Here is a 27,887-nt window from a genome sequence, read left to right on the forward strand (position 1 = left end):
TGTTCAAAACAGGTGCGAGGGTGAAGGTCCCGTCCTGGCATCCAGTGAAATGTGGGCGTGCTTAAGCCGACACATTCCCTGTCCAGAGAGGCCGAGCCAGTGCAAAGAGGAACCGAGCAGGAAGAGGACACGGTCTCACCAGCACAGTCCATTATTTGAGGAGATATATACTGAGACTTTTTTTGCAGGAGGTAGCGCAGGCAGGCAGGAGCTGGGTTGGCTATACTTGAAAGATTGATTGACATACACACACACATACACACAACATCCCTTTTTTTTATCATAGAACTGCAGAGTTGAAAGGGACCACGAGGGCCATCTGCAATGCAGGAATCTTTCCGCCCAATGTGCAGTCTGAACCCACAACCCCAAGATCGTCTCATGCTCTACCGACTGAGCTATCAGAAATCAAGATACATTACGTCCATAGCATTCCCCTGATCCACCAAGCTTGTAACTCTATCAAAAAAAGCAAAAAAATGTTATTTGTCTGGCATGACTTGTTTTTGAGAAACCCAGGCTAGCTGGGTCTTGGTCATCGCAGCACCCTTTTCCACCAGACTTGCAAACTACATCCATACATATGCATTTATTTTGGGAATGCCAAAATGTTTAACAGATATACAAGCCCAGACCTCGCAGGCTTCCTCCCTCCCCCCCAATCCATTCTTTCAATTCGCTTCCACGAGACTTTGCAAGTAGCTGTTCAGCGAGGGCAGTAGTCTCCAATTGTCTGTGCGAATGCCCACGCAGGCCGCCTGTCCCACACTCTGCACCCGGAGGAGAATGTGGTACTGGGGAGGGAGGGCCATGCCAATTTCGTAGGAGCCCGACTGCTCAGCCAAAACATACCGGGAAAAGTGATCGCATACCAGGGACGGCAGGGACTGAGGTGTCACAGGCCAGGTGGTGAGGCTTTCGGCGCCTGCTTCATTGCTGCCAGGGTGAAGGCGTTGCCAGAGGGCACCAAAGAGACGGTGGCGCTTTTCTAAACTCCAGGAAGGCACCGCCAGGGGCATGAAGAGATCGGGAAAGGCTACCTCCAATGGCTCCAGCTGGCTGTAGCGCGTAAGCCCTTCCTGGGTTGTGTAGAGGGCAAAAACATCCAGCTGCGTCGGGTAGGGGCAACGTGGCTGCAGTGTGAGCGTCAGCATTCGGGGAGGGCGTGCTGCTGAGAGGCAGGGCACGCACAGTTCCGGGACGGGCTCGTAATGCCGGTCCGAGCACATGAAGCGAAGGACCACGCAGAGCAGGAGGTCGTAGGGGGGGCTTGAAGGACCCGTGTGGACCAGCTGGTACGTCAAGCTGAGCTGCGATGGGGCACGGGGCTCCAGCAACCACTGGCAATAGCCCTCCACGTCTTGCTCCGGGCGAGGGGCCTGCTCAGGCCTGTTGCCGCTTGCCCCCACCCGCCGCAGCCTCAGTGGGGCTGGCTGCACCGGGTGTACGGTCAGAGAGGCCACGAAGCTCTGGCTGTCAGCCACGATGGAGGAGGAGAGCGTCCGGGCCTTGACGGCACCTCCCGGAGCCAGCACGGCCCCAAGTTTCTCGCCAGAGAGGTTGGCCACTAAAGTGTAGTAGAACCGAGCCCGGTCTCGCACGTCCACGTCCAGGTGGCTGAGAGACACAGCCTGCAGGAGATCAGCTAAGTGGGCTGGGCTGGGCAGCGGGCGCAGCTGCATCAAGTTGCGGCAGACGCTCAGGAGGACCTGGCCTGAGCGCCAGCCCCCAAGGCGGCCCGAGGCTACCAGGCGCCTCAGGAACTGCATGGTGCTCCCCTGAGGCACGTCCTTTTCCTTTGCCAGCCGCGCCAAGACCTTGAGGTGCCAAGGCAGGTCCTCCTCTTGCAAGGAAGTGCCCACGACGAGGCCTTGCAAGGCCTGGGCCAGCTCGCTAGCCCAGCCGCCCTCTTCTGGAAACTTCCACGCCTCGTCCAAAAGATCTATCAGGTTCGGGGCCAGGGTGCAGTTCTGGCGGTACAGGCCCAAGAGGCACTGGGTGAGTTCTGCCATTGGCTGCTCTCGGGAGCCAAAGTAGCGGGCGAATAGGAAGGCTGCCCGGAAAAAAAGCCGGGTGGCCTCCGCTCCTCCTCCCCTGGCCACCAGTCCCGCAAGGGTCAACACGTGCTCCAGGAGGTATCCCACAGCGCGCTCGGCCGTTGGGCCTTCGCTCTCCACACACACCAGGCACAGCAGGTTCAGCCGGGCCAAAACCGTGCCCTGGTCCTGGAAGAGTCCGGGGAACAGGCCGGACGTGGTGCGAGGGGTAAGCAAGACCGGCAGGCCCTCGTCCTCCGTGGCCGAGCCCAGCGGCCGGTTTTCAGGGAAGTGCAGGAGGCAGTCCAAGTGGAAGAGCTTCACCGGGGCGGGCAAGGCCGGGTGTTGGGCCAGACCCACGAGGCGTCGCAGCAGGAAGGCCTCATCCTCAGCCGTGAAGAGGCTGTCGGTGAAGAGGCCCTTGAGCTGCAAGACGGCATGCTGGAGCGTCACCCCCGCCGTGCCAAAGAGGCGCACCAGCTGCGCCTTGAAGATGGCGGGAGACTGGGTGCGCACGATGCTGACGGCCTGGGCCAGCTGCCACAGGAGGTGGCTCTGGGCCACAGAGGACAGGAGGTAGGAGCTGTCAAGGAGGGAGGACACCACAGCTTTCAGGTCCTTGACATCTCCCGGCGAGGGGAGCAGGGCCAGCTGCTCGAGGGTTGCCACAGAAAGGTCCCCCAGTTCCCTCGTGGCCTCCCACACCAGTCCCTCTTTGCTCTCTAGGAGCTCCCCCAGAGTCCCTAGGCCTCCCCGTCTGGCCAAGCGCAAGATGGCGTTCCTCAAGGCCAGCCCGTAGAGCAGCGTGTAGCCCTGGTGGGCGGGCGACGTCTCCTGGTGTTGCAGGGAGCGCAGGACGGCCAGGCGCTGAGAGAGGAGCCCCGGGTAGCAGCTCTCAAGCTCCCGCAGGCACTCGCAAGCCGCAACTCGCACGGGGCGCTCCGCCGCTCCCCCACGGCAGTCGTTGAGGTCGGACACCAGTTGCAGGAGCAGGGAGAAGTATTCATGGGCAGCCTGGCAGCTCTCGGCGAAGGAGTCCGTGGCCACCAGTACTGTTGCCATGGCATAGAGGAGTTGGCACCGCAGATACGCCTGCTGCTTGGACGAGGGGCCCAGCTGGCCAAAGAGGGAGAGGAGGGACGCGGCCACCTCTTGCCCAGCCTTGGCATCTGGGCACAACAGGGTGGGGTACTCCAAAAGGAGGGTCAACATGGAGATCTGTCCAGAAGGGGGGAAAGAAGAAGCTGTCAGAGAAAGCCAGGTGGAAAAAAACAAGTCTTTAGACTTAAGCTGACAGAACATGTGCAGCTTGCAGACTTAACATATAGAATAATAGAACATATGTTTAGAGAAGATTGGAAAACGTTTATTGAATATATGGGAAAAAATTGTGTACACATGAAAACTTTGGCAGAGTTAAGATAAATTCAACAGTGTAAATAAGTTTTGATGGATTTAATAATGGAATACTGAATGGTTTTGTTTTTGTAAAATATGCAGGGATTTATGATATGCAAAATGACCCATAGAAAGAGAAGAAGGGAAGTCATTGATATTTTAAGAATGCATAAATGAGCATTTTAAATTGTAAAACAGAAAATTTAATTTAAAAGTATATAAAAAGAAAAAAAAAGTCCTTAGAAGGCCCTTCAGGAGAGGGCACGTCCGACACTGAGCAGGGCTGAAATCCCCACTCAGTGAGCTTAGGCTAGTCACTTAGGCAAGCCCCCCACCTTGGGGGGTCGTTGTGAGGATAAAGGTAGAAGGAAGAGAACTATGTATGCCACCTTCAGCTCCATGGAAGAAAGGTGAGCCGTCAATGAGACAAACAAACAAATATTTATAGGTTTTTGAAATGTTTTCTCTCCCCTCCCCCATCCTCCTTCTTTAGGTCTTTTGAGTTTTTTATTTGCCACTTTGTTTTGTTTTTTACCTCGTATTATAAGTATCTGTTGGTGTTCACATTGCATTTACATGGGGTACACGTGCAGATTGGTTTGGTTCACGGTTTTGTACACCAGTGGGCTCATTCTGAATTTTGATGAAGCCGATCACAAAATAGCAGCCGTGTGATGTGATGTGCGGCTAAGACAAAATGGCCGCCACGGGCAACGCAGCACATCCCAAACGGCAGCCGTGTCTAAAAAAGCAGGGAAAGAAAGGGGAACACAAAATGGCGTGTTGCTGCCCTCTCCAATCTCGTGCATTGTGGATTTTTGAGGGGATGTTTACTTGAAGACCTTTTGTGGGCGCCATACTGTAGGGTTGGTGGACCTGCGATCGAGACTCTTTGCTGACTTTTCCTCCTCTCCAGACTAGTGGGTTTAGCGGGCTCGTTGACAGGGTGGTCTTCCCAAACGAGTGACAAGGCCAGTCTCACAACTCACCCTTTTGTGGGTGCTGGGGGAAAGTTAGAGGCATGTTCTCACCCCACCTACAAACACCCTCCAAGCCGTGGGTCTCACGTACCTTGATCTGCTCCCCTAGCCTCTCGCCTCGGAGCTCCTGCAACAGCTCAGCCACAAAGGTGTCGCCGGCCCCATGGGAGAGGAAGGCTGTGGGGCACGAGCGGAAAGAAGCAACAGCGCTGGCCCAGCCTTCCCCGCTCCTGGACCCCATGGCCGACAGAAGACTAGGGGGAAAGAAAGAGAATGTTAGTCATGCTCATGGACAATGGGCCTTCACACATCCCACTTAGTAGCAACCCTAGTCTTAAGGATGTGGAGGGCTACCTCCTCCTCATCCTGCTTTAGTCACCCCAGAGGGCATCATTTAGGGCATTTCAAAGGCCCTACATTGGTAGCAATTCATCAGTGCGGGATTCCACATAAATAGGAACCATCCTTCGAGGGGTGGATAGGCCCATGTGGCTCAGTGGCAGAGCGCTTGCTTTGAACGTAGAATGTCCTGGGTTCAATTCCTGGTGTCTCTAGGTAAGGCTGCGAGAGACTCCCTGCCAGAAACCCTAAAGAGCCGCTGCCAGTCAGTGCAGACGATGCTGAGGTGGATGGACCATTGGCCTGCCTTGCTATAAGGCAGCTTCCTGTGGCAGCAGTCCTGTTAAAGCAAATCTCTGCCCAAGAAGAACAAGTCTATGAGTGGAACTGCCTGCCTCAGGGGCAGTCAACCTCTAAAGTACCAGCTGCTTGGAGAAACAGCAGAGGACTTTTGTATCCCATGCAGAATGAAAGGGAAAAGGGAGGAGGGGTTGCATTTTAATGTTGTGAACCAACCTGAGAACTGCAAATTAAGGGCAGTATACAAATTTAATTATTATCATTATTAATAATACAAAGCCCTCCTCCCCCTCTTCCCCGCTTCTTCTTCCTAATTGTTTAAACCAATTCATGAACCAAGAACGTATGCATTGACCACTAATAGTGAAACATAAGTTGTAGATATTTTTCCACATTTGTTATGCTATTTTTGTGATACAGTATACAAATGACATGAGAAAACTTGGTATACTTATTTGTATAACATTCTTCTTGTTTATAACCCCCCACCAAAAAAAACCCTGTAAAAGAAAGAAAGAAAGAAAGAAAGAGAGAGAGAGAGAGAGAGAGAGAGAGAGAGATGCTTGGTTATTGCAATGGCTGCCCCATAGAGTTCTGGGCCATAGGCAGACAGAGAGTGAGAGTAGTTCAGTCAGTAGAGCATGAGACTGTGAATTTCAGGGCCGTAGGTTCAAGTCCCATGTTGGACAAAAGATTCCTGCATTTCAGGGGGCTGGCCTAGATGACCCACGTGGTCCCTCCCAACTCTACAATTCTATGAAATGTAATAATAATATGTCAGGCGAACCTGTGGCCTCTTGATGTTGCTGGACTACAACTCCCATCATGCATTTCTACCCCACCTCCAAGCAGCTCCAGCTGGTTGTGCACGGTTCCCTTCTTCCCCATTTTATCCTTACAACAGCTATGTGTGGTAGACCAGGCCAAGGGAGCAGGACTGGCCCAAGATCCTCCAGGGAGCTAGGGGGCCACATACTCCCCCGCTTCAGGAAATGGGGCCCGCATTGTGTGGGGCTGGGAGAAAACCCCTTTGCACAGGGGAGGAGAGAAAGTGACTTCCATCGGGTGCTGTAGAAAGGAAGGTGCGCCGCCCCACCCCACGGAAGGGGGGTGGCCAGGTCTGGATCCACAGAAAGTTTGTGCGCCTGGAGGGAGACCTACAAGCAACATGGACTCGTGGAGATGCAGGGCGGTGGGGCTTCTGTGGGGCCAGGGAAAGTGTGGGACAACGCACCCCACCCCCACGAACCGTTTGCACGCGAATGCAACAGCTTCCCAGTCGCGACCCACACGTACCTGCGGGCCTCGCTCGCTTCTCCACCTCCGCTTTGCAATTGCAGCCGCTCAGCTGATCTCCGGTCCCGGGCAAAGCGGCGCTTCCGACTTCCCTTCCCGACGATCCCGCCGCCCGCCGCTAGAGGGAAGCGGAGCAGCGGCGGAGCAGAGCAGGAGAGGAGCAATTGGAAGAAGCGGCGGTGGGTTCATTATCTTAAAAGGCTCCTCCGAAAGCCATTGCTGCCTGTCCTGGGAGGTCTCTCCTCTAAGCCCGCCCCTATGAAGCCCGCCGAGGACGAGTGCTGGCGAAAGACACTCTGCACATGCTCTGAGACCAATTCCAAAATTATTATTATTATTTAATTATGTTTGAAGCAGGCCCAGGAAAGAACACACACAGAAGGGCGGTAGCTCAAAAGCACAGCCCCTTCCTTGCACACACAGAAGTTCCCTGGTTCAGTCCCCAGCATCTCCAGGTAGGACTAGGAAAACTCCAGAGAGCTGCTGCCAGCCAGTGTCTACAGCATAGAGCTAGATGGACCAGCTGTTCCCTGTGTCCCTGGGAGAGCATGTTCCATCATTCCCAGAGCCACCAAAGAAAAGGACCTGCAAGGTAAGTCACAGCTGCAGCCCACAAGAGGCTAGAATTTGGCTCAGGACCTCAACAGGTGAGCTTAAAACCCGAGGCTGTACTGGAGAAGGCAGTCCCTGAGACATTCATTGTGGCCAGCGGTCAGGGAGGGTGGGAATTGTAAATCATTTGGAGGGCCACAGGTCCCCTTATCCCTAGTGCAAGCCTTTAAAAGGGGGAAAGGGAACCCTTAGCAGCCTGAGGGCCACATTCCGTCATAGGAAAGCTCCCAGGGGCCACATACTCGGGGGTGCAGCGCCAGAGGCAAATGTCGGCCGAGTAACAGACTACAGCAGACTACATCTCAGCCATGCAGATGCTATAGCTTTCCATGCAGACACACGCTGAGATGAGCAGGGTTTCATTTGGCCCCCAGGTTCTCTATCCTTGCTTTAAAAACGCAGCCATCTTGAGCTGGCCCCAGGAAAAACACAGTCCTTTTCTTTTCCTAGGCCAGAGCACAGGTCTCTCCCGCAATCCGGAACTGCACAATCGAGAAAAAATAAAGAAAGGGGAGGAGGCCTTTGTTCAGCTTCTCAGCTGTCAGGGAAGGGAACGGTGCCAACAGCTCCAGGGAGCATCTCTCGGGCGCACAGCTCACGGTGCCCAAGCAGCCTGTTGGAAGAAAACAGTTTTTGATGGAAACTGTTGGCTCACCTTTATGGAGGGGGCAAAGTGAGCGGTAACATGAACTGTTACTCAGGCCTTACTCAACGAAACTCCTGCAAGCCTGCTCTTGCCTTCAGCCTCCCTTCGCACCCAGGGCCGGGCGTAGCTGCCACGGCAGCGCCTCCGTTAGTTGCTCTGGAGATCTTATCTGGAGAAGCAGCCTGTCTCCCCAGGTTAGCTCCCCGGTCCAAAACTGGGGAGGGGAGGGGTTGCCCGTCTTGTAATTGAAACTAGCCTCCAGTTTAGAAAGTTTCTGTTTCTAAAAACCATGGCAAGATTCTCACAGGAGAAAGGGGTTCGTAGGGTGCTTGCACTTCCTAAACTTAAACAGGCATTGGACAAGGCTGGGGGGAACAAGCGTCTAAGCTTGTTCTCTCCTCCCCCCCCCACGCTCCCCACACCAAAGTTATTGCTTGAGTGGGGCTCATCCTCTCCCCACACAGTACACCCTGTGGCCTGGCCCTCTTGCCACCAGGGGTCTTCTGAACTACAGTGGTACCTCGGGTTAAGTACTTAATTCGTTCAGGAGGTCCGTTCTTAACCTGAAACTGTTCTTAACCTGAAGCACCACTTTAGCTAATGCCGCGCCGCCAGAGCACGATTTCTGTTCTCATCCTGAAGCAAAGTTCTTAACCCGAGGTACTATTTCTAGGTTAGCAGGGTCTGTAACCTAAAGTGTATGTAACCTGAAGCTTATGTAACCCGAGGTACCACTGTAAGGGCACAAAAAGGACTGCTTTTGACCAGACGCAGAGTGCTGAACATTTGAGAAAGCGCACCCCCAACCAAGGAATTGCACAGATTCTAGTTGACTTAATCAGCTACATCCTGTTGCCACCCCTAGTCTGCAACGTGGATTAGCTAACGAATTGCAGGTACCCCAATAGTAAATGGGACTCTGTAGCTGCTTAGAGGCTCACAGCAACCAAATCTGTGGCTCGAAATTAAGCCTGTGTGAGATTGGAGGGGGCAGTGGTTTCTACAAAGCAGTGCTCAACTGCGAGTCCCCAGCCAGTTTAGCCAGTGGTCAGGGGTGATGGAAGGTGTAATCCAACAGCTGGAGACCCAAGGTTGAAGTATGTTGCTTTAAAGGTGTGTTTTTTTACCTCGCACCAAGTATTTGAAGCAGAAAGCTTCCTCCTAGGAATCCTGGGAACTGTAGTTTGTTAAGGGTGGCGGGAATTGTAGTTTTGAGGGGTAAACTACAGTTCCCAGGGAAGCTAGGTGGTTTTTAATGTGTGACATTAAGCCACCCCTGCTGTGTTTGGAGGAGTCCCCCATATTCCATCTGGTGAGGTGTTTGTGGGAGGAAGCTCTGGGCCCCAGCCTCCAAATTCTGCTCTGACAGCATCCACTGTGCAAAATAAAAAATGAGAGAGCTGTTGCTTTTGCAAAATGGGAAAGGTTGCCTGAGGTTGACGGCTGGGGATCAGAACTCCCTGGGTGTCCGCTCCACCTGCCCCCACTCGGCTTCCACATTCCTGTTTCAGCTAACACGCCTTCCAGCTTGCACCGGGACCTGTTCCCCAAGCGGTACCCGCCCATCCTGCCTCCAGGATTCAGCCCCAGGCAAGGGCAAGATCAACACCTCCAACAGCAGGCGACAGTTCTGAAGCATCAAAACAAATCCAGTCTCGGGATCAGCTAGGAAGGGCCATGGGTATAGCTTGCAGAGCATGTACTCCACTCCCGAAAGGTCCCAGGTTCAGTTCCCTGTACCATCCTTACTTGAAACCCCAGAGAGCACCTCCCTGCCAGTGCAGACTTTTAAAGCTGAGATTAATTTGCCAAAGGTGCGCACAGAAAAGCTGAATTGAATCCGAACAACCTGTTTGCAATACAGTGGTACCTCGGGTTAAGTACTTAATTCGTTCCGGAGGTCTGTTCTTAACCTGAAACTGTTCTTAACCTGAAGCACCAGTTTAGCTAATGGGGCCTCCTGCTGCTGCCACGCCGCTGCTGCATGATTTCTGTCCTCATCCTGAAGCAAAGTTCTTTACCCAACGTACTATTTCTGGGTTAGCGGAGTCTGTAACCTGAAGCGTCTGTAATCGGAGGTACCACTGTACTAGGTTTCCATCTGAAAGCACTAGGTAAAAGTAAAGGGCCCCTGGATGGTTAATTCCAGTCAAAGGCGACTATGGGGTTGCAGCCCTCATCTTGCTTTCAGGCCAAGAGAGCCGGCGTTTGTCCACAGACAGCTTTCCGGGTCATGTGGCCAGCATGACTAAACTGCTTCTGGAGCAATGGAACACCATGACGGAAACCAGAGCGCACGGAAACGCCGTTTACCTTCCCATCACAGCAGTCCCTATTTATCTACCTGCGCTGCTGTGCTTTCCAACTGCTAGGTTGGCAGGAGCTGAGAAAGAGCAATGGGAGCTCAACCCATCATGGGGATTCGAACCACTGACCTTCTGATTGGCAAGCCCAAGAGGCTCAGTGGATTAGACCACAGCACCACCCGCGTCCCATACTGAAAGCACTATCCCAGTCTTGTCTGCTGTGACTGACTCTACAATGTGGTGTCCTCTGGGTGTTGCCAAACTACAGCTTCCATCATCCCTGACCATCGGGCTATGCTGACAAGGGCTGGTGGGATTTGCAGTCCAAAAGCAGCTGGACCCAATCGGCAGGCAGTTGGACACTTCCAGGCAGACACTCGGGAAGGGACTGCCAGGGACTGAAGCAATTTGCATGCGCAAATTGTATCCTCTACCCAGTGATTTAGCAGGAGGTTGCACCAGCTGCTAACTATCGGAGTCGGAATGCCACACTTGGCAGGCAGCACTCGCGAAAAGCTTGACCTACTTACCAGCTCCAGGTAGTTGGGCAAGAGGTCTTCTAAGTCCCTTCTCCCCCTAGGCAGGTGAAGAAGAAAGAAAAGAAGGTACGTGGGTTTTGGCTCCATACTATAACTGTAAACAGCCAGTCTCAAAACACCTGAGGTAAAGAGAAGGTGTTTAAAACTTAGTCCCGCATCCCATTCTGACAGCGGCCAAACCGATGCCTCTGGGAATCCCGCACGCAGGAGCTGAGGGCAACAGCAAGCTTATAAATAACAGCAACTGATATTTGAAGGCACATTTCCTCTGACAGTGTAGGAAGAACATAGCCGTTGTGGCTAGTACCCATTCTCCATGAATTTGTTGGAGGATGCTGGTCATCAAGCCCTCCAAAAAGTTCTCCAATGAAAAGAGGGTCGTCCTGTTCCATCATCAGCTTTGTTCTTGTTATTTATACCCTGTTCATCTGACTGGGTGGCTTCCCACACATATAAAACATGAAACATTTTTTTAAAAAAACTTTCCTATGTGGGGCAGCCTTCAGATGTCTTCTAAAGGTTGTTTAAATTACAGTGGTACCTCGGGTTACATACGCTTCAGGTTACATACGCTTCAGGTTACAGACTCCGCTAACCCAGAAATATTACCTTGGGTTAAGAACTTTGCTTCAGGATGAGAACAGAAATTGTGCAGCGGCGGCGCAGCAGCAGCAGCAGCAGCAGCAGGAGGCCCCATTAGCTAAAGTGGTGCTTCAGGTTAAGAACAGTTTCAGGTTAAGAACAGACCTCCGGAACGAATTAAGTACTTAACCTGAGGTACCACTGTAGTTATCTCCTGGGCTTGGTGGTCACATAACTCCATGCCCTCCAATGTTTCTCCAGTGAAAATAGGGACATCTTTAAGGAAAAACGGGACATTCCGGGATCAAATCATAAACTGGGATGGCTTCTGAAAATCAAGGACTGTCCCTGGGAATTAGGGACACTTGGAGGGTCTGTATCTTGTGGGTACAAATCCCCCAGTTTCGGGATGTGCTGGGTGGATTCCTTTTGTCTGTCCTTCATTGGCTCGTCCGAAGTTCTGGCGACATGAGGGCAGGAGCAAACCTTCCTCCTATCCATTTACTCCACAGGGTGCCTATTTTTAGACACCTCTGTGGTTTCCAAGGCAAGAGAGATCATGATTGCCAGGCAGTACCTCCCTTTTTATATATTTATAGAACTTAGGCCTGGCGATTGCACCCAAGTTCTGGAGGGGAGATCATACCCCAGTTTCAGATGGGGATTACGGCAGCAGGGATCAACACGGTGCATGCGTAGACGTGCTCAACAACACCTGACAAATGCTTGGCTCTGCCCACTGTAGATGCTGGCCAGGGGTGACAGAAAAGCAGCCAGCACATGCTCAGAGATGCTCTCTTCACAACAAACAGCAGAGAGCCTTACATGCCACACTTTGTCGTATTTTAAAGGATTTCATGGGACATGGGTGGCGCTGTGGGTTAAACCACAGAGCCTAGGACTTGCTGATCAGAAGGTCAGCGGTTCGAATCCCCGCTATGGGGTGAGCTCCCGTTGCTCAGTCCCTGCTCCTGCCAACCTAGCAGTTCGAAAGCACGTCAAAGTGCAAGTAGATAAATAGGTACCGCTCCGGCGAGAAGGTAAACGGCATTTCCATGTGCTGCTCTGGTTCGCCAGAAGCTGCTTAGTCATGCTGGCCACATGACCCGGAAGCTGTACGCCGGCTCCCTCGGCCAATAAAGCGAGATGAGCGCCGCAACCCCAGAGTCGGTCATGACTGGACCTAATGGTCAGGGGTCCCTTTACCTTTACCTAAGGGATTTCATACCTGCGCCGTAAGGGCCCATGAATCACCCCTGGCCCCTGGATTCCACTTCATGACAATCATGACTTTCTCTCTTGAGTTTCTAGTCCTTAAGATGCATATGGCTAAGAGAGGATTTTAGGACTGTCACTTTGGGTGCCTTCCATAGCGTCCTGTTCCTCAGCACATCTGGCAAGGGCCAATTACATTTATTCGTGCAAAAACAATGCAAAATCCAGCAGATTTGCCTCACTAGCTATTTTAATAACAAGTCTGAGAATCTTTTTTTTTTTTTGTTCTCTCTCTTATTCCCTCCCCATATTTTGATTTTATTGTCTAAATTATGCAAAGAAAGAAAGAAAGAAAGAAAGCCTGACAATCGTGACATTCTTGACTCCTTCCCTCTGACCCCGTTTTGCAAACGGCAATCCTCCTCCTGCCTCAGTTTCCCTTCTGCGGGATGAAGTTAATGATACTCCTCCTGTCCCCAAGGAGGGGGCGGGTGGTTTCACTAGTGAATGCGGGTGAGGCAATGCCTGCACGGTGCAGATGAAAGCAGCAGCAGAGCCAACATTTTTAAAAGCACGACGGGCTGTTATTAAATTAATATTAACTGGGACGTGATAACTGTGGGTCACGTGCTCTTTGTGGCCTCTGCAGCTTAAGCCCCGTAGCCCTTGGAGTGCTAGGCTGGAAGGCAGTTCAAAGAAAGCACTCCCAGTTAGCTAATGGGCAGGTTGGCAAACACACACCCCATTCAGAAGTTGCGCTGGCTAGGCTGGGGCACCCAAAGCTTGCCTCCCTCTGCAGATCAGACTTGTGGGCAAGGCAGCGTCCCAGAAATCCTAGCTCCAACTCTCTCCCCCTGCCCTCCCCAGCCCCACTGCCTTAAGATGGGGCCCTCTCTGAATATCTCAGCTGACCATGAGATCTGGGGTTGGTGTAGCATTGCCACATTTGGTTGGGCAAAATACAGGGCAGGGCAGGGTGGGAATTGGGGGACACACATGAAGCCGGATCCTCAAACCCACCCACCCCTTCACAAAGGGGATTAACTGCCTACCCCACTCTTCAAAATAAGCTGGTGATTTTGAAGGCAGCTCCCCTAAGTTGGGATGTTTAGAAGTCCCATTCTCTCTCCCTCTCTCTCTCTCTCTCTCTCTCTCTCACACACAACAAACACATACACCTGCTTCAACTTTAGCAGACTAAAGAGGTTACTCTGTCATCGGTGCCCATTTTAGATGGTAAGCGGATTCTGGAAAATGCCATCAATGCTGATGGCATGTATGAAAAGCCCTATTGAATCAGGCACATCTAGTCTGGCATCCTGTTCTCAGTGGCCAACCAGGTGCCCGTCGTGGGAAGCCGTGAAGCAGGACCTGAGCACAGCCGCAACGCTCTTCACTATTTAGAGCAGGGGTCCACAAACTAAGGCCCTCGGGGTGGATAAGGCCCGACGGACTCGTTTATCCGGCCTGCGGCAACAAGCCGCCACCTGCTGCCACGGCCCGCTGTTACCAAGCGCTGCACAGTGCGGCTGCCCACTACCGGGTCGGAGGAGCACCGGAAATAGATAGTGCACATGCACAAGCATTATTTGCGCATATGCAAGCGTTATTTTCAGTGCACATCTGGGTCGGAGGAGGCCCATGACATACACACAAGCTATTTCCGGCGCTCCTCTGACCCGGAAGTGCGCCGGAAATAGCATGTGCGCACGCATATGGGCACATGCTCCCCCGCCCTCCGGCCCGCCGCACAATTGGTGCTGGAGACACTGGCCTGAAGCGCGGTAAGTTTGCTGACCCTTGATTTAGCGGCATACAGTGGAGGAGGAACAAAGCCATCATTGCTAGTAGCCATTGACAGCCTCCTCCTCCATGAATTTGTCCAATCCTCTTTTAAAGCCATCCACGTTGCTGGCTATCACTGCCCCTGTGGCAGGGAGTTCCATAGCATAACAGTGTGCTGTCTGAAAGCCTTTCTCTTGTCTGTCCTGAATCTTCATTGGATGTCCATAGGTTCTAGTGTTATGAGAGAGAAAAGCTTTTCCCTATCTGCTTTCTCCCTGCTTCATGAAATTTGTTTTTTAATATGTCTCCTCTTTCTATCATGTCTCTTGTTACTCACATTTCCTCTAAACTGAAAAGTCCCAAATGCTGCACCCTTTCCTCACAGGGGTCACTCTGTGCCCTTGATCATTTGGGTTTGCCCTTTTACAAACTTTTCCCAACTCTACAATATCCGGGTCAGGCAACCAGAACTGCCCACAGTGTTACCAAAAGCAGTAACACCATATAGATTTGTAGAACAGCAATATAATGTTGGCAGTTTTATTTCCAGTTCTTTTCCTAATGATCCCTAGTACGGAGTTTGCCTTTTTTCACAGCTTGCCTGTCCTCTGAAATAAAAATCCCTGAATATTGTAACTTTTTAAATCATAACATATACAGTAGTACCTCAGGTTACAGACGCTTCAGGTTACTGACTCTGCCAACCCAGAAATAGTACCTCAGGTTAAGAACTTTGCTTCAGGATGAGAACAGAAATCACGTGGTGGCAGTGCGGTGGCAGCAGGAGGCCCCATTAGCTAAAGTGGTACCTCAGGCTAAGAACAGTTTCAGGTTAAGAATGGACCTCCGGAACGAATTAAGTTCTTAACCCGAGGTACCACTGTAATAGCAGGGTTACCCTGGTTATGTTTACTATATGTTGAAAACCAATGAAACTTCCATGAAACGAAAGAATAAATCCCGTTCTTAGAGATTACAAATCTGAAACCCTGCCCATGCCACCCCCTCAAAGGCATTCTTTCCCTCTCTCCTCTAACCATTAGTCACTACTTCCTCTCCACAACAACAACAGAACTTGGGGAAAAAATCGGGACTCAGGAGCCTTGCTTCAGAAGAAGAAGGAATACCCTCCTTCCCTCATGTTCTCTCAGCATTTAAGTGTTTTCTCCCACAAGGTGGACAAGGAAAGGAATCCTAGCTTTTGTTTTATCCTCTCCCTGCAAGCAAAACATTAGCAACCCAGGAATCTCTCCGCCTTCCAGGATGCCCACTATGTAACACTTTGCCTGATCGTCATTCCTGTTAGTTTCTCCTTCCCTCCCTCCTCCCGGTATTCGGAGGAACCTGTTACACTGGCGCCACAGCCGGTCCCTTTGGGCGTGATCAGCGTCTTTCGGAAGCCTCGCATCCTGCTGACAGCCTATGTTATTGGGGGGTGGCGGTGGTGCGGGGGCAGATGGGCAAACTGGAAATCTGAGCGTCCCCTTAGGCTGCAAGGCCAGTTTCCACAACCGGATCTAAGAGATGTGGCTCCCCAGGAATTTTATAGCTGCTCCTTCCTCAGTACCTCCCTACTTCTGTGAGCGTACTAACCTGTGCCAAGACAGTGTGCCTCCGTATAACAGCAGTGCCAAATTTAGGATGGTGTGGGTCATTCCCCGCAACAGGGTGCCGAGCCGAGGGGGCACAAAATCATCATCATCATCATCATCATCATCCTGTACAGTCATACCTCATGTTACGTTTGCTTCATGTTACGTTCTTTCAGGTTACGTCCTGCGGCAACCCAGAAGTACTGGAAAGGGTTACTTCCGGGTTTCGCCGCCTGCGCATGCGCACAAGTGCCAAATCGCGCCACGCACCTGCGCAGATGCGGCGCTTCAGGTTGCGCTCTTTTCATGTTGCAAACAGGCCTCCGGAACGGATCCCATTCGCAACCAGAGGTAACACTGTATTTACATACCCTCCAACTTTTCTCCAGTGAAAATAGAAGTATCCTAAGGAAATGTGGGACATTCTGGGATCAGATCAAAAAATGGGACTGTAAATCTGGGACTGTCTGTGGAAAATAGGGACACCTGGAGGGTCTGTTTTTATATGGGTACCTTCTCAGAGGTAGGCCCCGGTCAGATGGCCGATTGAGTTGTCACAGCTACTGTGCATGCGCAGAACAAGCGCAGAACGGAATGTGAGTGGGAAGAGGGCATGAAAATAAGTATTTGTGGGGGGTGCGCCAAATTTTGTCCTGACTCAGGGCGCCATATTACCAAAGTCCGCCCTAATACCAGTTTCTAGGAATCGCAGATGGAGAGAGTTTTGCTGTGTTCAGCATGGCACCCAGGGACCCACCTGGTATCTGGATAGGCACACCTCAACCTTTAAAAATCCATGCCCCCTTTTAGCTAATGCAGCAATCGCATGCCCACCAGCCTCCAGCTCCAAACCTGGCTCTCCTATTTACTTGATCTGAATTTTCAAAAGAATGGCAATATAATTACTTCTAATTATAAATTATATTTTCAAGCTTGATAATAAAGATGAACCAATATATAAAATGTATTAAAAAAATACCAATGTATAAAAAAAATCCACAGGAAATTGGAAACTACACCGAATGACTGATGCCTCATGCTTGTTGCAAGCATTTGGATTCTGGGCACATGGAAGACAGAGCACATCTTAGGTTGAATTCAATGTACAGTGGTACCTCGGGTTAAGTACTTAATTCGTTCCGGAGGTCCGTTCTTAACCTGAAACTGTTCTTAACCTGAAGCACCACTTTAGCTAATGGGGCCTCCTGCTGCCACCACGCCGCCAGAGCATGATTTCTGTTCTCATCCTGAAGCAAAGTTCTTAACCCGAGGTACTATTTCTGGATTAGCGGAGTCTGTAATCTGAAGAGTATGTACCGTATTTTTCGCCCTATAGGACGCACCACCCATAGGACGCACCTAGTTTTTTTGGGGGGGAAATAAAGGGAAAAAAAATTATCCCCCCCCCCGCAGCCGCAGATATCTGCCCGAAGCGCGGGGCGCTCTGCTTCAGCACGCCCTGCACTCCGGGCAAGCAGGCTGCTATCCGCAGCCTAGGGAGCCTTGTGGGAACTCCCGCAGGACTCCCTAGGCTGCAGATATCTGCCCGAAACGCGGAGCGCTCTGCTTCGGTGTGCCCCGTGCTCCGGGCAAGCAGGCTGCTATCTGCAGCCTAGGGAACCCTACGGGAACTCCTGCGGGCTCCCCAGGCTTGCTGATAGCTTCCTGAAGCGTGGAGAGTGAGAGGGGTCGGTGCGCACTGACCCCTCTCGCTCTCCACGCTTCAGCGAAAGCCTGCATTCGCCTCATAGGACGCACACAGATTTCCCCTTCATTTTTGGAGGGGCAAAAGTGCGTCCTATAGGGCGAAAAGTATGGTAACCCGAGATACCACTGTACAGCCTGTTGCGCTGCTTTGTTTTAGCAGCCATCAGGGCAGAAGCACCAGCTTTGCAAAGCCATATGGGTGAAAACAGCATAATGATGCACAGGGACTGCTCTCCTTTTTTGCGGTATACGGGAGCCATTTCAACCCAAACTTTCCCAAAGCGAACTGTTTGGAATCATCTTTGGCAGATGAATCACACTTGCCGTTCAAAAACTCCTCCTGGAAGATACCCTGGCAAGGACTGGATGTCAGTGGCAAAAAATGTTCCTCACAGAGTGCTCCTAAACGGTCTGCTCCATTTCCTGTGCCAGAGGATTGTGTGCCATCTGCAGAATCAAGTTTGCTAACTAATGAAACTTTTTTCCAAAGGGTTTCTAGATGGTCCACGTCAAGGCTTATCAACTCTTCATCTTGTTCCGCTGATTTTCCCTGGGGGAAACTGCTCTTTAGCACTCAGTCGGAGCTAATGGCAATTCAAGTTTTCCCCAGATTGCCATTATTATTATTATTATTATTATTATTATTATTATTAAATTTGTATACCACCCTTCATCCGGAAATCTCAGGACTATTCATAGAATAGAATCATAGAATCATAGAGTTGGAAGAGACCACAAGGGCCATCGAGTCCAACCCCCTGCCAAGCAGGAAACACCATCAGAGCACTCCTGACATATGGTTGTCAAGCCTCTGCTTAAAGACCTCCAAAGAAGGAGACTCCACCACACTCCTTGGCAGCAAATTCCACTGTCAAACAGCTCTTACTGTCAGGAAGTTCTTCCTAATGTTTAGGTGGAATCTTCTTTCTTGTAGTTTGGAACCATTGCTCTGTGTCTGCTTCTCTGGAGCAGCAGAAAACAACCTTTCTCCCTCCTCTATGTGACATCCTTTTATATATTTGAACATGGCTATCATATCACCCCTTAACCTCCTCTTCTCCAGGCTGAACATGCCCAGCTCCCTTAGCCGTTCCTCATAAGGCATCGTTTCCAGGCCTTTGACCATTTTGGTTGCCCTCTGGACACGTTCCAGTTTGTCAGTGTCCTTCTTGAACTGTGGTGCCCAGAACTGGACACAGCATAAAAATACAAGAAACATAATACAAACAAAATACACAATAAGAACAAGAACAAACCAAACCAATAACCTCTCCACTCACTCCCACAAACACAATCAAAAGGATATAGGATGTTAGCCCAAGGCCTGGTTGAAGAGGAACACTTTCACCTGGCACCTAAATCTGTATAATGAAGGCACCAGCGAACCTCCCTGAGGATGTTGCCACCCTCTGGACCTCTTGTGGAGGAGCCACACAAAGAAGGGTCTCAGAGGATGATTTCAGGGTCCATCGGTTCCAATCTATCACAAAACGGAAGGGTTTCCCTTGGAAAGGAGTGGGGCAAGGTGGAAACTGCTCAAACCCATGCTTTCTAGGCAAAGCAGAGACCCCCTGACTCAGTCCAGGCCTATGGTTGGTCTGGTCCAGGCATAGGCAAACTCAGCCCTCCAGATGTTTTGGGACTACAACTCCCATCATCCCTGAGCACTGGTCCTGTTAGCTAGGGATGATGGGAGTTGTAGTCCAAAACATCTGGAGGGCCGAGTTTGCCTATGCCTGGTCTGGTCCATCTGAAAGGCCTGACTAGGAGATGGATGAGTTTAGTGAGCAAAGCCCAAAGGGATTGTAATGGTTCTAGGGGTTGCTCGTGCGTAAATCGGCGCCACGCTTGGCTGAGTTACCTGGGTGAACCCTTTCTGTCCGGACAGCCACTCACCCGTGGCTGTCTCAATCGCTGGCAGAATCCGTCAGTGGGCGTTTCTTGAACTTCTTCCAGCAAAGATGCTCTTTGACGCCTAGTCTCCTGCGCCTTCTGCACAGGGAGGGTGTGGGCAGCGGAGGACCCGTGCTCTCCCCGCTGGTCTCCGGCGAGGAGTCATGGAGCCACCTCGCCAATTCCCCCATCTGCCCCCCTTCTCCACTAGTGTTACGCTGATTTCCTTCCCCAGAAGATGGGCTGCTTCTCTCCCTCCCGGTACGCTCTCCGGAATCCCTCTGGAGCCCTCCCTCTCCCTCTGGCTCCGATGGCAGTTCCCTGACAGGGATGAATACCGTATTTTTTGCTCTATAAGACTCACTTTTTCCCTCCTAAAAAGTAAGGGGAAATGTGTGTGCGTCTTATGGAGCGAATGCAGGCTGTGCAGCTATCCCAGAAGCCAGAACAGCAAGAGGGATTGCTGCTTTCACTGCACAGTGATCCCTCTTGCTGTTCTGGCTTCCGAGATTCAGAATATTTTTTTTCTTGTTTTCCTCCTCCAAAAACTAGGTGCGTCTTGTGGTCTGGTGCATCTTATAGAGCGAAAAATACGGTAAATTAGTAGTCATTTTCTGGATTGGCTCACTAACTGGATCTCATCTGCCTCTCACACCCAGTCGAAGATCTCCCTCTGTCTCTTGTATTTGTCCGTGTGGGGGGGGAATAAAAGGGAAATTGTGAGTGCAGCATACCTCCGAGGAAGCAAACATAGGTATTTGGTTTCACTGATGGGCCGTCATTGTGCTTGAAAAGAAACACATGGCCCCCCTATCTATGGAAACAGAAAACGTTTTACCTTTTTTCATCCATTAAAATATGGCACCATGGACTGAGCAGGATCCCAGAGCAACTGTTTTGCATCGGCTTCAGAAGAAGACATGCAGAGCGTGAGACAAGCCTATGGAGTAAAAACAATGAGGAATTGGAGGTGACAAAGTGTTACCTACCCAAAGAGTAACCTGAAGCAGAGAAAGTTCTGGCCAAAAAGAAGGAGGTGTCTTAATATGGCTAGGTAAACGCTTAAGTATGGCTATTGAGTTCACCTAATTTGTGTACTGTACATATCGTTCCTGACATTGCCTGTCATTTAAGCACTGATTAAACACCTACACTCTGCATATCCAGTCTTCTCCCCACTTTCCCCAAACGGCACATTTTGGGTGGAAGTCTATGATGCAATATGACAACTGGGGTGTATGTGGCGTTCGGGGAAGGGGACACACACCATGCTCCTTCTGAGGTAGCTTATCCACCGTTGGACCTGATCCTGCACTCAGCTCTCGTTTGTGGCTCCTAGAAGCTGTCAGTATGCAACAGCAGCAGCACCCTGGGAACGGCTTCAACTGGCCTGCTAAACCGGGTGAGGATAGCCAATCGTTCTCAAACACCCAGCGAGTTAGGGGCTTCCTCTGCCTGTGAAGACAGGATCCGGCAGATTGAGCGGACGGAACCAAAAGTGGGTCCAAAGGTCAAGAAGGCAGTTTGCTAAAAAAACTGGAAAAAAGAAACTGTGCCAACAAAAAAGGAATGGCAAGACAAACTGTTACGAGTATATTGAACTGGCTAGATTAACAGAGGCAGTTAGAGATCACACTAGACAAGAGTTTCAAAAAGCATGGGGGAAATGCAGAGAACACTTCACAAAACGGTGCCTAAAAATACATACCTGGACTTGTTTCGATTTTGTCTGCAGGAGACTTTGTGGATATTTAAGTTATAATTAGAAAAATCTTAATAATTATTCATAAAGGAAACAGCTTATAAGAAGTAAATAAGGAGGCCAGATACAGGATAAAGGAAGTCTTATTTGGTTGTTTGTACAGTGGTACCTCGGTTAAGTACTTAATTCATTTTGGAGGTCTGTTCTTAACCTGAAACTGTTCTTAACCTGAAGCACCATTTTAGCTAATGGGGCCTCCCACTGCTGCTGCGCTGCTGGAGCACAATTTCTGTTCTCATCCTGAAGCAAAGTTCTTAACCCGAGGTACTATTTCTGGGTTAGCGGAGTCTATAACCTGAAGTGTATGTAACCCGAGGTACCACTGTATGTTATGCTTATTGTACGTTATGTTCACGTTTAATGAGGGTGGATTTCTGTATTTGGGGGGGGGGTTATGTTATGTTGTAAATAAAATTTCCAATAAAAAATTATTTAAAAAGAAGAAGGAGGAGGTGGTTTGTGCATGTGCTGTAGAAGGAAGCGAGGGGCAGATGGGGCTCATCCACCTGGGAAGGTAGCCCATCTAGGAGAAAGAAAACTCTAATCCTAAACTTCTGCTGCCTTGAAGGATATCTTCAGAAGAAAAGGCTAAAGAGTAAACACTACACAAATCCAGAGCGGAGTCCCTAAGACAGTTGGATGGTACCATGTATGCCTCCTTCCGACAACTCCTGATGTCAAGCTGGTGCCAAACATCTTGCTCTGCTTTCCTTTGGACCACATCAGCGAGGCCAAGAGGGGCCTCCATACACCCTGCCCAGGCTTGCGCCCCGGAGAAGGCCCTTCAGTGCTGCTAATGCAGCAATCTGATTTCACCCCCGGTGGGGCACTCCAGTCAACAATAAATGCGATGACTGTTCCATCTCCACAAGGACATCAGCTTTCTAGATGGAATGACCCCCTCTCCTCCCCTGTGCTCTGTTCTGGGAATTATCGCTCCTCCCACCAAGCGTCAGATATGAGTGAGGGCCGCCCAAAAAGGTCTTGAGGGCCACATGCGGCCCTTGGGCTGCGTGTTGGACCACCCTGTGTTAAAAACATGAATGGAGAACTTGTGGCTCTTGTTTCTTCTTCTTTGACCACTGGCCATACTTCCTGGAATCTGGAGTCCCAACAACTTCTGGAGGGCCACAGGTCCCCCATCCCCAGGCTAGGGACTGCGTACACACCAGGGACAGCACCCCCCAAAAAAAAAACACCTGGGAACTGTAGCTGAGAGGGAGACCTTTCCAATGTTGAACGGCTTTTACCATCAGAAAGTTCTTCCTGGTGTTGAGTCGGAATCTTCTTCCTCGTAACTTGAATCCATTGGTTCGAGTCCTACCCTCCAGAGCAGGAGAAAACAAGCTTGCTCCATCCTCCTTGCGACAGCCCTTCAGATATTTGAAGATGGCTATCTTATCTCCTCTCTAGAAAACTGCATGCATTGAGATTGTGGAGATGGAACAGTCGCCATAGTGGTTCTTGGCAACCAGCCAGATGGGCAGAGTAGAAACAAAACATCCCGCTGCGGCGGGATGGTAAATGGCGTTTCCGTGCGCTCTGGTTTCCGCCATGGTGTTCCATCACGCTAGAAGTGGTTCAGTCATGCTGGCCACATGACCCAGAAAGTTGTCTGTGGACAAACACCAGCTTCCTCGGCCTGTAAAGTGGGATGAGCGCCGCAACCCCCTAGTCTGGACTTAACCGTCCAGGGGTCCTTCCCCCTTTTTTTTAACCTAGCGTCTGGAGCAGGGGGAAAACAAGCTGGCTCCATCCTCAATGTGAAGATGCCCTTTATGCAGGTTCATATGGCTGCTGGGAATCATAGCTCTGTTGGTGGGTGGTAAGCTAGGTGCCATGAATTGGGGAGGGGGGGCAGAGAGAGAGGTAAATGTGCTTTACCATAGGGGATGTAAACAGCCACTGTCCAAAGATGGCTGCTCCCTGGGTGTGCCCCCCCCCCCAGTCTCTGGCCGCTTCCCGTCACTCCAAAACACCCTTTCTTGTTTGCGAGAGCCTTGGCACTCCAAGTGCCGTTTGGAGTGCCAGAGGGTGGAACGCAGCGAGCAGGTGCCTGCTGAGCCAGCCCCAATTAAGCACCCGGGACCTGGCTCGGGAGCTCCTGTGGCTTTGCCCGTGGGGCATCGGCAGGGCCCCAAGCAGGAGAGCCTGCCAAGGGACTCAACGACGCAGCAGCAGCAGCAGCCACCCGGCGTGGCAGGTGAATCACGTACGGTCCGGTCCTCGCCCAAGCAGAGGAACCTGAGGAACCGCACGACGCCGACGCCACTGGGGAGGCTCCCAGCCGACACCGCAATGAAGTCGCGAGCTGCTTCTGAGCACCCGCTCCCTTCCCCGAGGGGGAAAACGCAAGATTGGATTCCAGAGCGGATTCCAGGAGCGTTGCCGCATCCACACCTGTCACAGGCAGCCACTACAAAGAGCTTTCTCCTGGCACCTGGAAGGATAACGCATTTGCTGAGGAAGGGCCTTCACAGAACCATAGAGCCCAACCCCCTGAAATGCAGGAATCTTTTTGCCCAACGTGGGGCTCAAACCCACAACCCTGAGATTAAGAGTCTCATGTTCTGCCGACTAAGCTATTCTTCCAGAAGTGACAGGGCAAAGCCAGCTTTTCAGGGATACAACCCCAAGCTTCGTACCTGATTACTACTACTACTACTACTGTTGTTGTTTTGTTGTTTTTACCGTGCCCATCTGACTCTGGGCAGCTTCCAACAGATATAAAAATATAATAAAACATCAGACATTAAAAACCTCCCTATACAAGGCTGCCTTCAGATGTCTTCTAAAAGTTGTGCATTTATTTATCTTCTTGACATCTGATGGGAGGGCGTTCCACAGGGTGGGTGCCACTACCGAGAAGGCAGAGGCTTGTAGCTTCACTCCTCGCAGTGAGAGAACCAAACAGAAGGCTCTTGGAGCTGGGAGCTCAGTGTCCAGGCTGAACGCTGATCGTTTGCCAAGATCCCAGCTCAAGCCTAAAGCTGCTCAAGGGGGGTGCAGTGTCCCCCCTCCCCTCCTCCATCAATGGCCACGAGCCGCAGTGGCTCTGATTTGCCCTTGCTGATGGAGGCAGTGAGCACCTCCAGATGTCCCATTCACTGAGCATTCACCTGGATCCATTTGTGACGAAGTCAGAAGATGCTGCATCAAAGCAAGTCTTATCCCTTTACTGTGCATTTTTCCATCCCTTTCTTTATTGCAAACAACAACAAAAAAAAGTTGGCTCTTTTGGGGAAGTGGGTTTCTTGCCCAAGACCTTGTAATGGACTGTAAATCTGCAACCTGAATTTTCTGGGGTGTGATTGAACCTGACCCCAAAATAATGACAGGTGGGGAAAGCGTGTTACCTACAGGCATCTGTAGATTGGCACTAGGACACTGGACTAGATGGGCCACTGGCCTGATCCAGCAAAGCTCCTCTTGTGTTCCCCCACTCCTGTCCTTGTGCCACAAAGAGGTGCACTTGGCTCTAGCCATTAGGCCTCACACCCTTTTGACATCCAGGGCCTCGTGGTACTAGGGCACCAGGTTGCCCTCCCCCGCAGCTCATGGGAGAGGTGCTTCTAGGACCAAGGTGAAAGCTCCCTTGTTATTTTTGCTCTTCAGGTTTGGATGTTGCTAATGTAATCATGTTTTATTTACAGTGCTGAAATGTTTTTTTTGGGTGCCTTGTTGTATTTGCTACTGTGTTGTTTTTATTATGAAACTGTTTTTTGCAGGGCTAAATTTTCCGATGCGTTCCTGCGATCTTTGTTGTAACATGCTTTGAGCGTGACTGGTGTTTTTGTGTGTGGAAATGTGGCGTACAGATAGCATTACGAATAAATGATTGGAGACCCTCCCCCAGCTTTGTTGTCCCCCCCTCCCCTCAAAGAACCGGGAACTTGAACCCTGGAAGACGCGCTCCCCTCATTCAACCACCACTGTCACTGAGACCACAACTGCAAGCCCTCCAACTTGCTCTGCCAGAACTACAAACAGGACCCAGGAGTCCTGGTGCCTGGCTACCATCCTTTTGAGTGAAATGAAAGGGTTTGCTTTGAGAAGGGGCTCCTCTGGAAGAGGGACACAGCTTGTCCCCCGATCACTCACTGCTTCTTTAAACAGGTTACCTTTTGCTTCTGAGCTGGCAACTGGGGGCTGATGGTACATTTGAAGACAGATGTGGCCCTTGAGCCACCTGCTGTTGAACCCTGCTGCTACCAGAAATATGTGCAGTTGCGTTCTTTTTGTGGAGTGTATGGGGTCGTTTGTCCACCGTTGGTCCTCACCCTGCACTCAGCGCTCCCCTGTGGCTCCTAGAAGCTGTCAGCATGCGACAGCAGCCACACCCCAGGAAATTGCTTCGACTGGCTGGCTAAACCAGGTAGCCTATTGGTCTCAAAACACTTGGTGAGTTAGAAATTCTGCCAGCAAGTGAGGATGGGCTCTGGTGGATTGAGCAGACGAGACCGAAGGCAGCGGGTCTAATGGTCAAGAAGGCGGTTTCTGCACAGGCTGCGGAGGGAAGTGAGGGGCAGATGGGGGCTCACCCACCTGGGAAGGTAGCCCATCTAGGAGAAGGCAAACTCTGCTCCTAAACTTCTGTTGCCTTGAGGGATATATTCAGCAGAAGAGAAGGCTAATAATAATAATAATAATAATAATAATAATAATAATAATAATAATAATAATTTTTTATTATTTATACCCTGCCCATCTGGCTGGGCTTTCCCAGGCACTCTGGGCGGCTTCCAACCAAATATTAAAATACCGTAATACATCAAACATTAAAAGCTTCCCTAAACAGGGCTGCCATCAGATGACTTCTGTTTGGTAGTTGTTGTTCTCTTTGACATTTGGTGGGAGGGTGTTCCACAGGGCGTGTGCCACTACCGAGAAGGCCCTCTGCCTGGTTCCCTGTAACTTGGCTTCTCGCAGTGAGGGAACCGCCAGAAGGCCCTCGGCGCTGGACCTCAGTGTCTGGGCAGAACGATGGGGGCTAAGGAGTAAACCCTACACAAATCCAGAGTGGAGTCCCTGAGACGGTTTGGCAGCTCCTGCAGTCAAGCCAGAGCCAAATGTATTGCTCTGCTTTCCTTTGGACCATAGCAGTGAGGCAGGTGGAAGTGGGAGATCTTGTTGTCTGGGCAGCCCAGCACCTCCTGGTTTTTTCCCTGGGAGGGCACTTTGGCACTGCTAATGCAGTCGGTTCAAAAGCACCCCCGGGTGCAAGGAGATAAATAGGGACCGCTTACAAGCGGGAAGGTAAACGGCGTTCCGTGTGCTGCGCTGGCTCGCCAGATGCAGCTTGTCATGCTGGCCACGTGACCCGGAAGTGTCTCCGGACAGCGCTGGCCCCTGGCCTCTTAAGCGAGATGGGCGCGCAACCCCAGAGTCGGACACGACTGGCCCGTACGGGCAGGGGTACCTTTACCTTTAACTTCACCCCCAGAGGCGCACTCCATTGTCTCTCGAGACAGATGTATGCCAACAACTTATTTTCATCCACTCCAGGTCAGCAATGTCCACTTCTTCACTGCTCATACTATCCATGCCTAAATTTGCCCTAACTGCCCCTCGCTCCACTGCTGTTCAGCTGAGCATGGAGACAACACTTCACCCATCTCATTATTAAGCCTTCACCCTTTTCACAAATGAAAACCAAATTATCTGAAACTCATGCCCCAGAAATGCCCAGTTCCACCCCCCTCCCTTCATCCAGACGATACTAATCGAACCCTTCCGTTTCTTTTTCCGTTTGCAAAGCAGTTCACAGCCTTCGTTGTGTTTGCCACTTCAACAATCCCAGACCCTCCAACCCTCCAAGTGTCCCTATTTTCCCGGATTTAGAAAAGCCGTCCCAGTTTGCGATTTGATCCCAGAATGTCCTGCTTTTCCTTAGGACGTTCCTATTTTCATTGGAGAAATGTTGGAGGGTATGGAGTTATGCGACCACTCCCCCCAGCCAACGAGATAAGTAAATCTACAACCTTTGGAAGACACCTGAAGGCAGGCCTGTATAGGGATGGGTTTTTTTTAATGGACAGTGTATAAATAATAAAATTATTATTATTATCATCGTTATGGAATTGTTGTTGTTTAGTCGTGTTTGACTCTTCGTGACCCCATGGACCAGAGCACGCCAGGCACTCCTGTCTTCCATTATGGAATAGGACGTCCCTATTTTCTTCAGAGAAATGTTGGAGGGCATGCAATCCTTGGAAGCAAAACACATCCATACCCCCCACTCTGATTCACAAAACACACAGAACTCATTATACACCTTTAGGCGCCAGGCAAAAACATTCCTTTTTCAACCAGGCCTTTGGCTAATCCGATTTACATCTTATACCCTTTTAAAATGTGGGTGTTTTTTGGGGGGGGGGCTATTGGGCTGTTGTTTTATTTTTATTAGGTATATTGTGGTTTTATATCTTGAATTTATTCTGTGAACTGCCCTGAGACCCCTGGGAATAGGGCGGTATATAAATTCAACAACAACAACTGTAGAGGAAAGCGACAGTGACTTGACGAAGGTTGCACACCAAGGTCTGTAGCAGAGGTGGGGAATTAAAACCAGCTCTCTCTTCTTAAAAGCCACAACGATCTCCATAACCCTCGGGGAGCCTCTCCTCTTCTGGGGCCCCGCAGTCCACACCCAGGGCTCTTCAGGAGACAGCAAACACGATTTGAAAAGGCACCAGCACTTGCAAACCCACGCAGGAAGGGCCTGATTTTCCACCTCACGCCACCCGCCCAGCTGACTTACCGCTGGAATATGCTCCGCCGCCCGCCTCCAGCAGGATCCTCCGTGCCGCAACCTGGAGAGGAACAACAGCGCAGCTTCTCCTCCTCCTCCTCCTCCGCCGCCGCACCCCGCCCCATTCCCCGGGGCGCTGCGAGGCAGT

General features: G+C 50.9%; 2 protein-coding genes across 4 annotated transcripts in view; one reads left to right on the forward strand and one right to left on the reverse strand.

Moving 5' to 3' along the window:
* The window catches only part of LOC307205359 (serum amyloid P-component-like), a 95,545-nt gene that overhangs the window by 13,956 nt on the left and 53,702 nt on the right, over positions 1 to 27,887 (forward strand). The gene's annotated exons all lie outside the window — the stretch shown is intronic.
* AP5B1 (adaptor related protein complex 5 subunit beta 1) lies at positions 563 to 27,879 on the reverse strand. Of its 3 annotated transcripts, none has more exons than XM_079957526.1 (3): positions 27,749 to 27,879; positions 4,506 to 4,668; positions 563 to 3,254 (listed from the first exon to the last, which is right to left on the reverse strand). In XM_079957526.1, exons 1-3 carry the CDS (start codon positions 27,862 to 27,864, stop codon positions 672 to 674), a joined length of 2,862 nt encoding a protein of 953 aa, XP_079813652.1. In that variant the 5' UTR covers positions 27,865 to 27,879; the 3' UTR covers positions 563 to 671. The 3 variants fall into 3 exon arrangements, with proteins under 3 accessions (XP_079813652.1, XP_079813651.1, XP_079813653.1); XM_079957525.1 differs by lacking the exon at positions 27,749 to 27,879 and adding an exon at positions 15,628 to 16,087; XM_079957527.1 differs by lacking the exon at positions 27,749 to 27,879 and adding an exon at positions 6,350 to 8,149 and having other exon boundaries at positions 564 to 3,254.

This window comes from Podarcis cretensis, assembly GCF_951804945.1.
Source record: "Podarcis cretensis genome assembly, chromosome: 16".
NCBI lineage: Eukaryota > Metazoa > Chordata > Lepidosauria > Squamata > Lacertidae > Podarcis > Podarcis cretensis.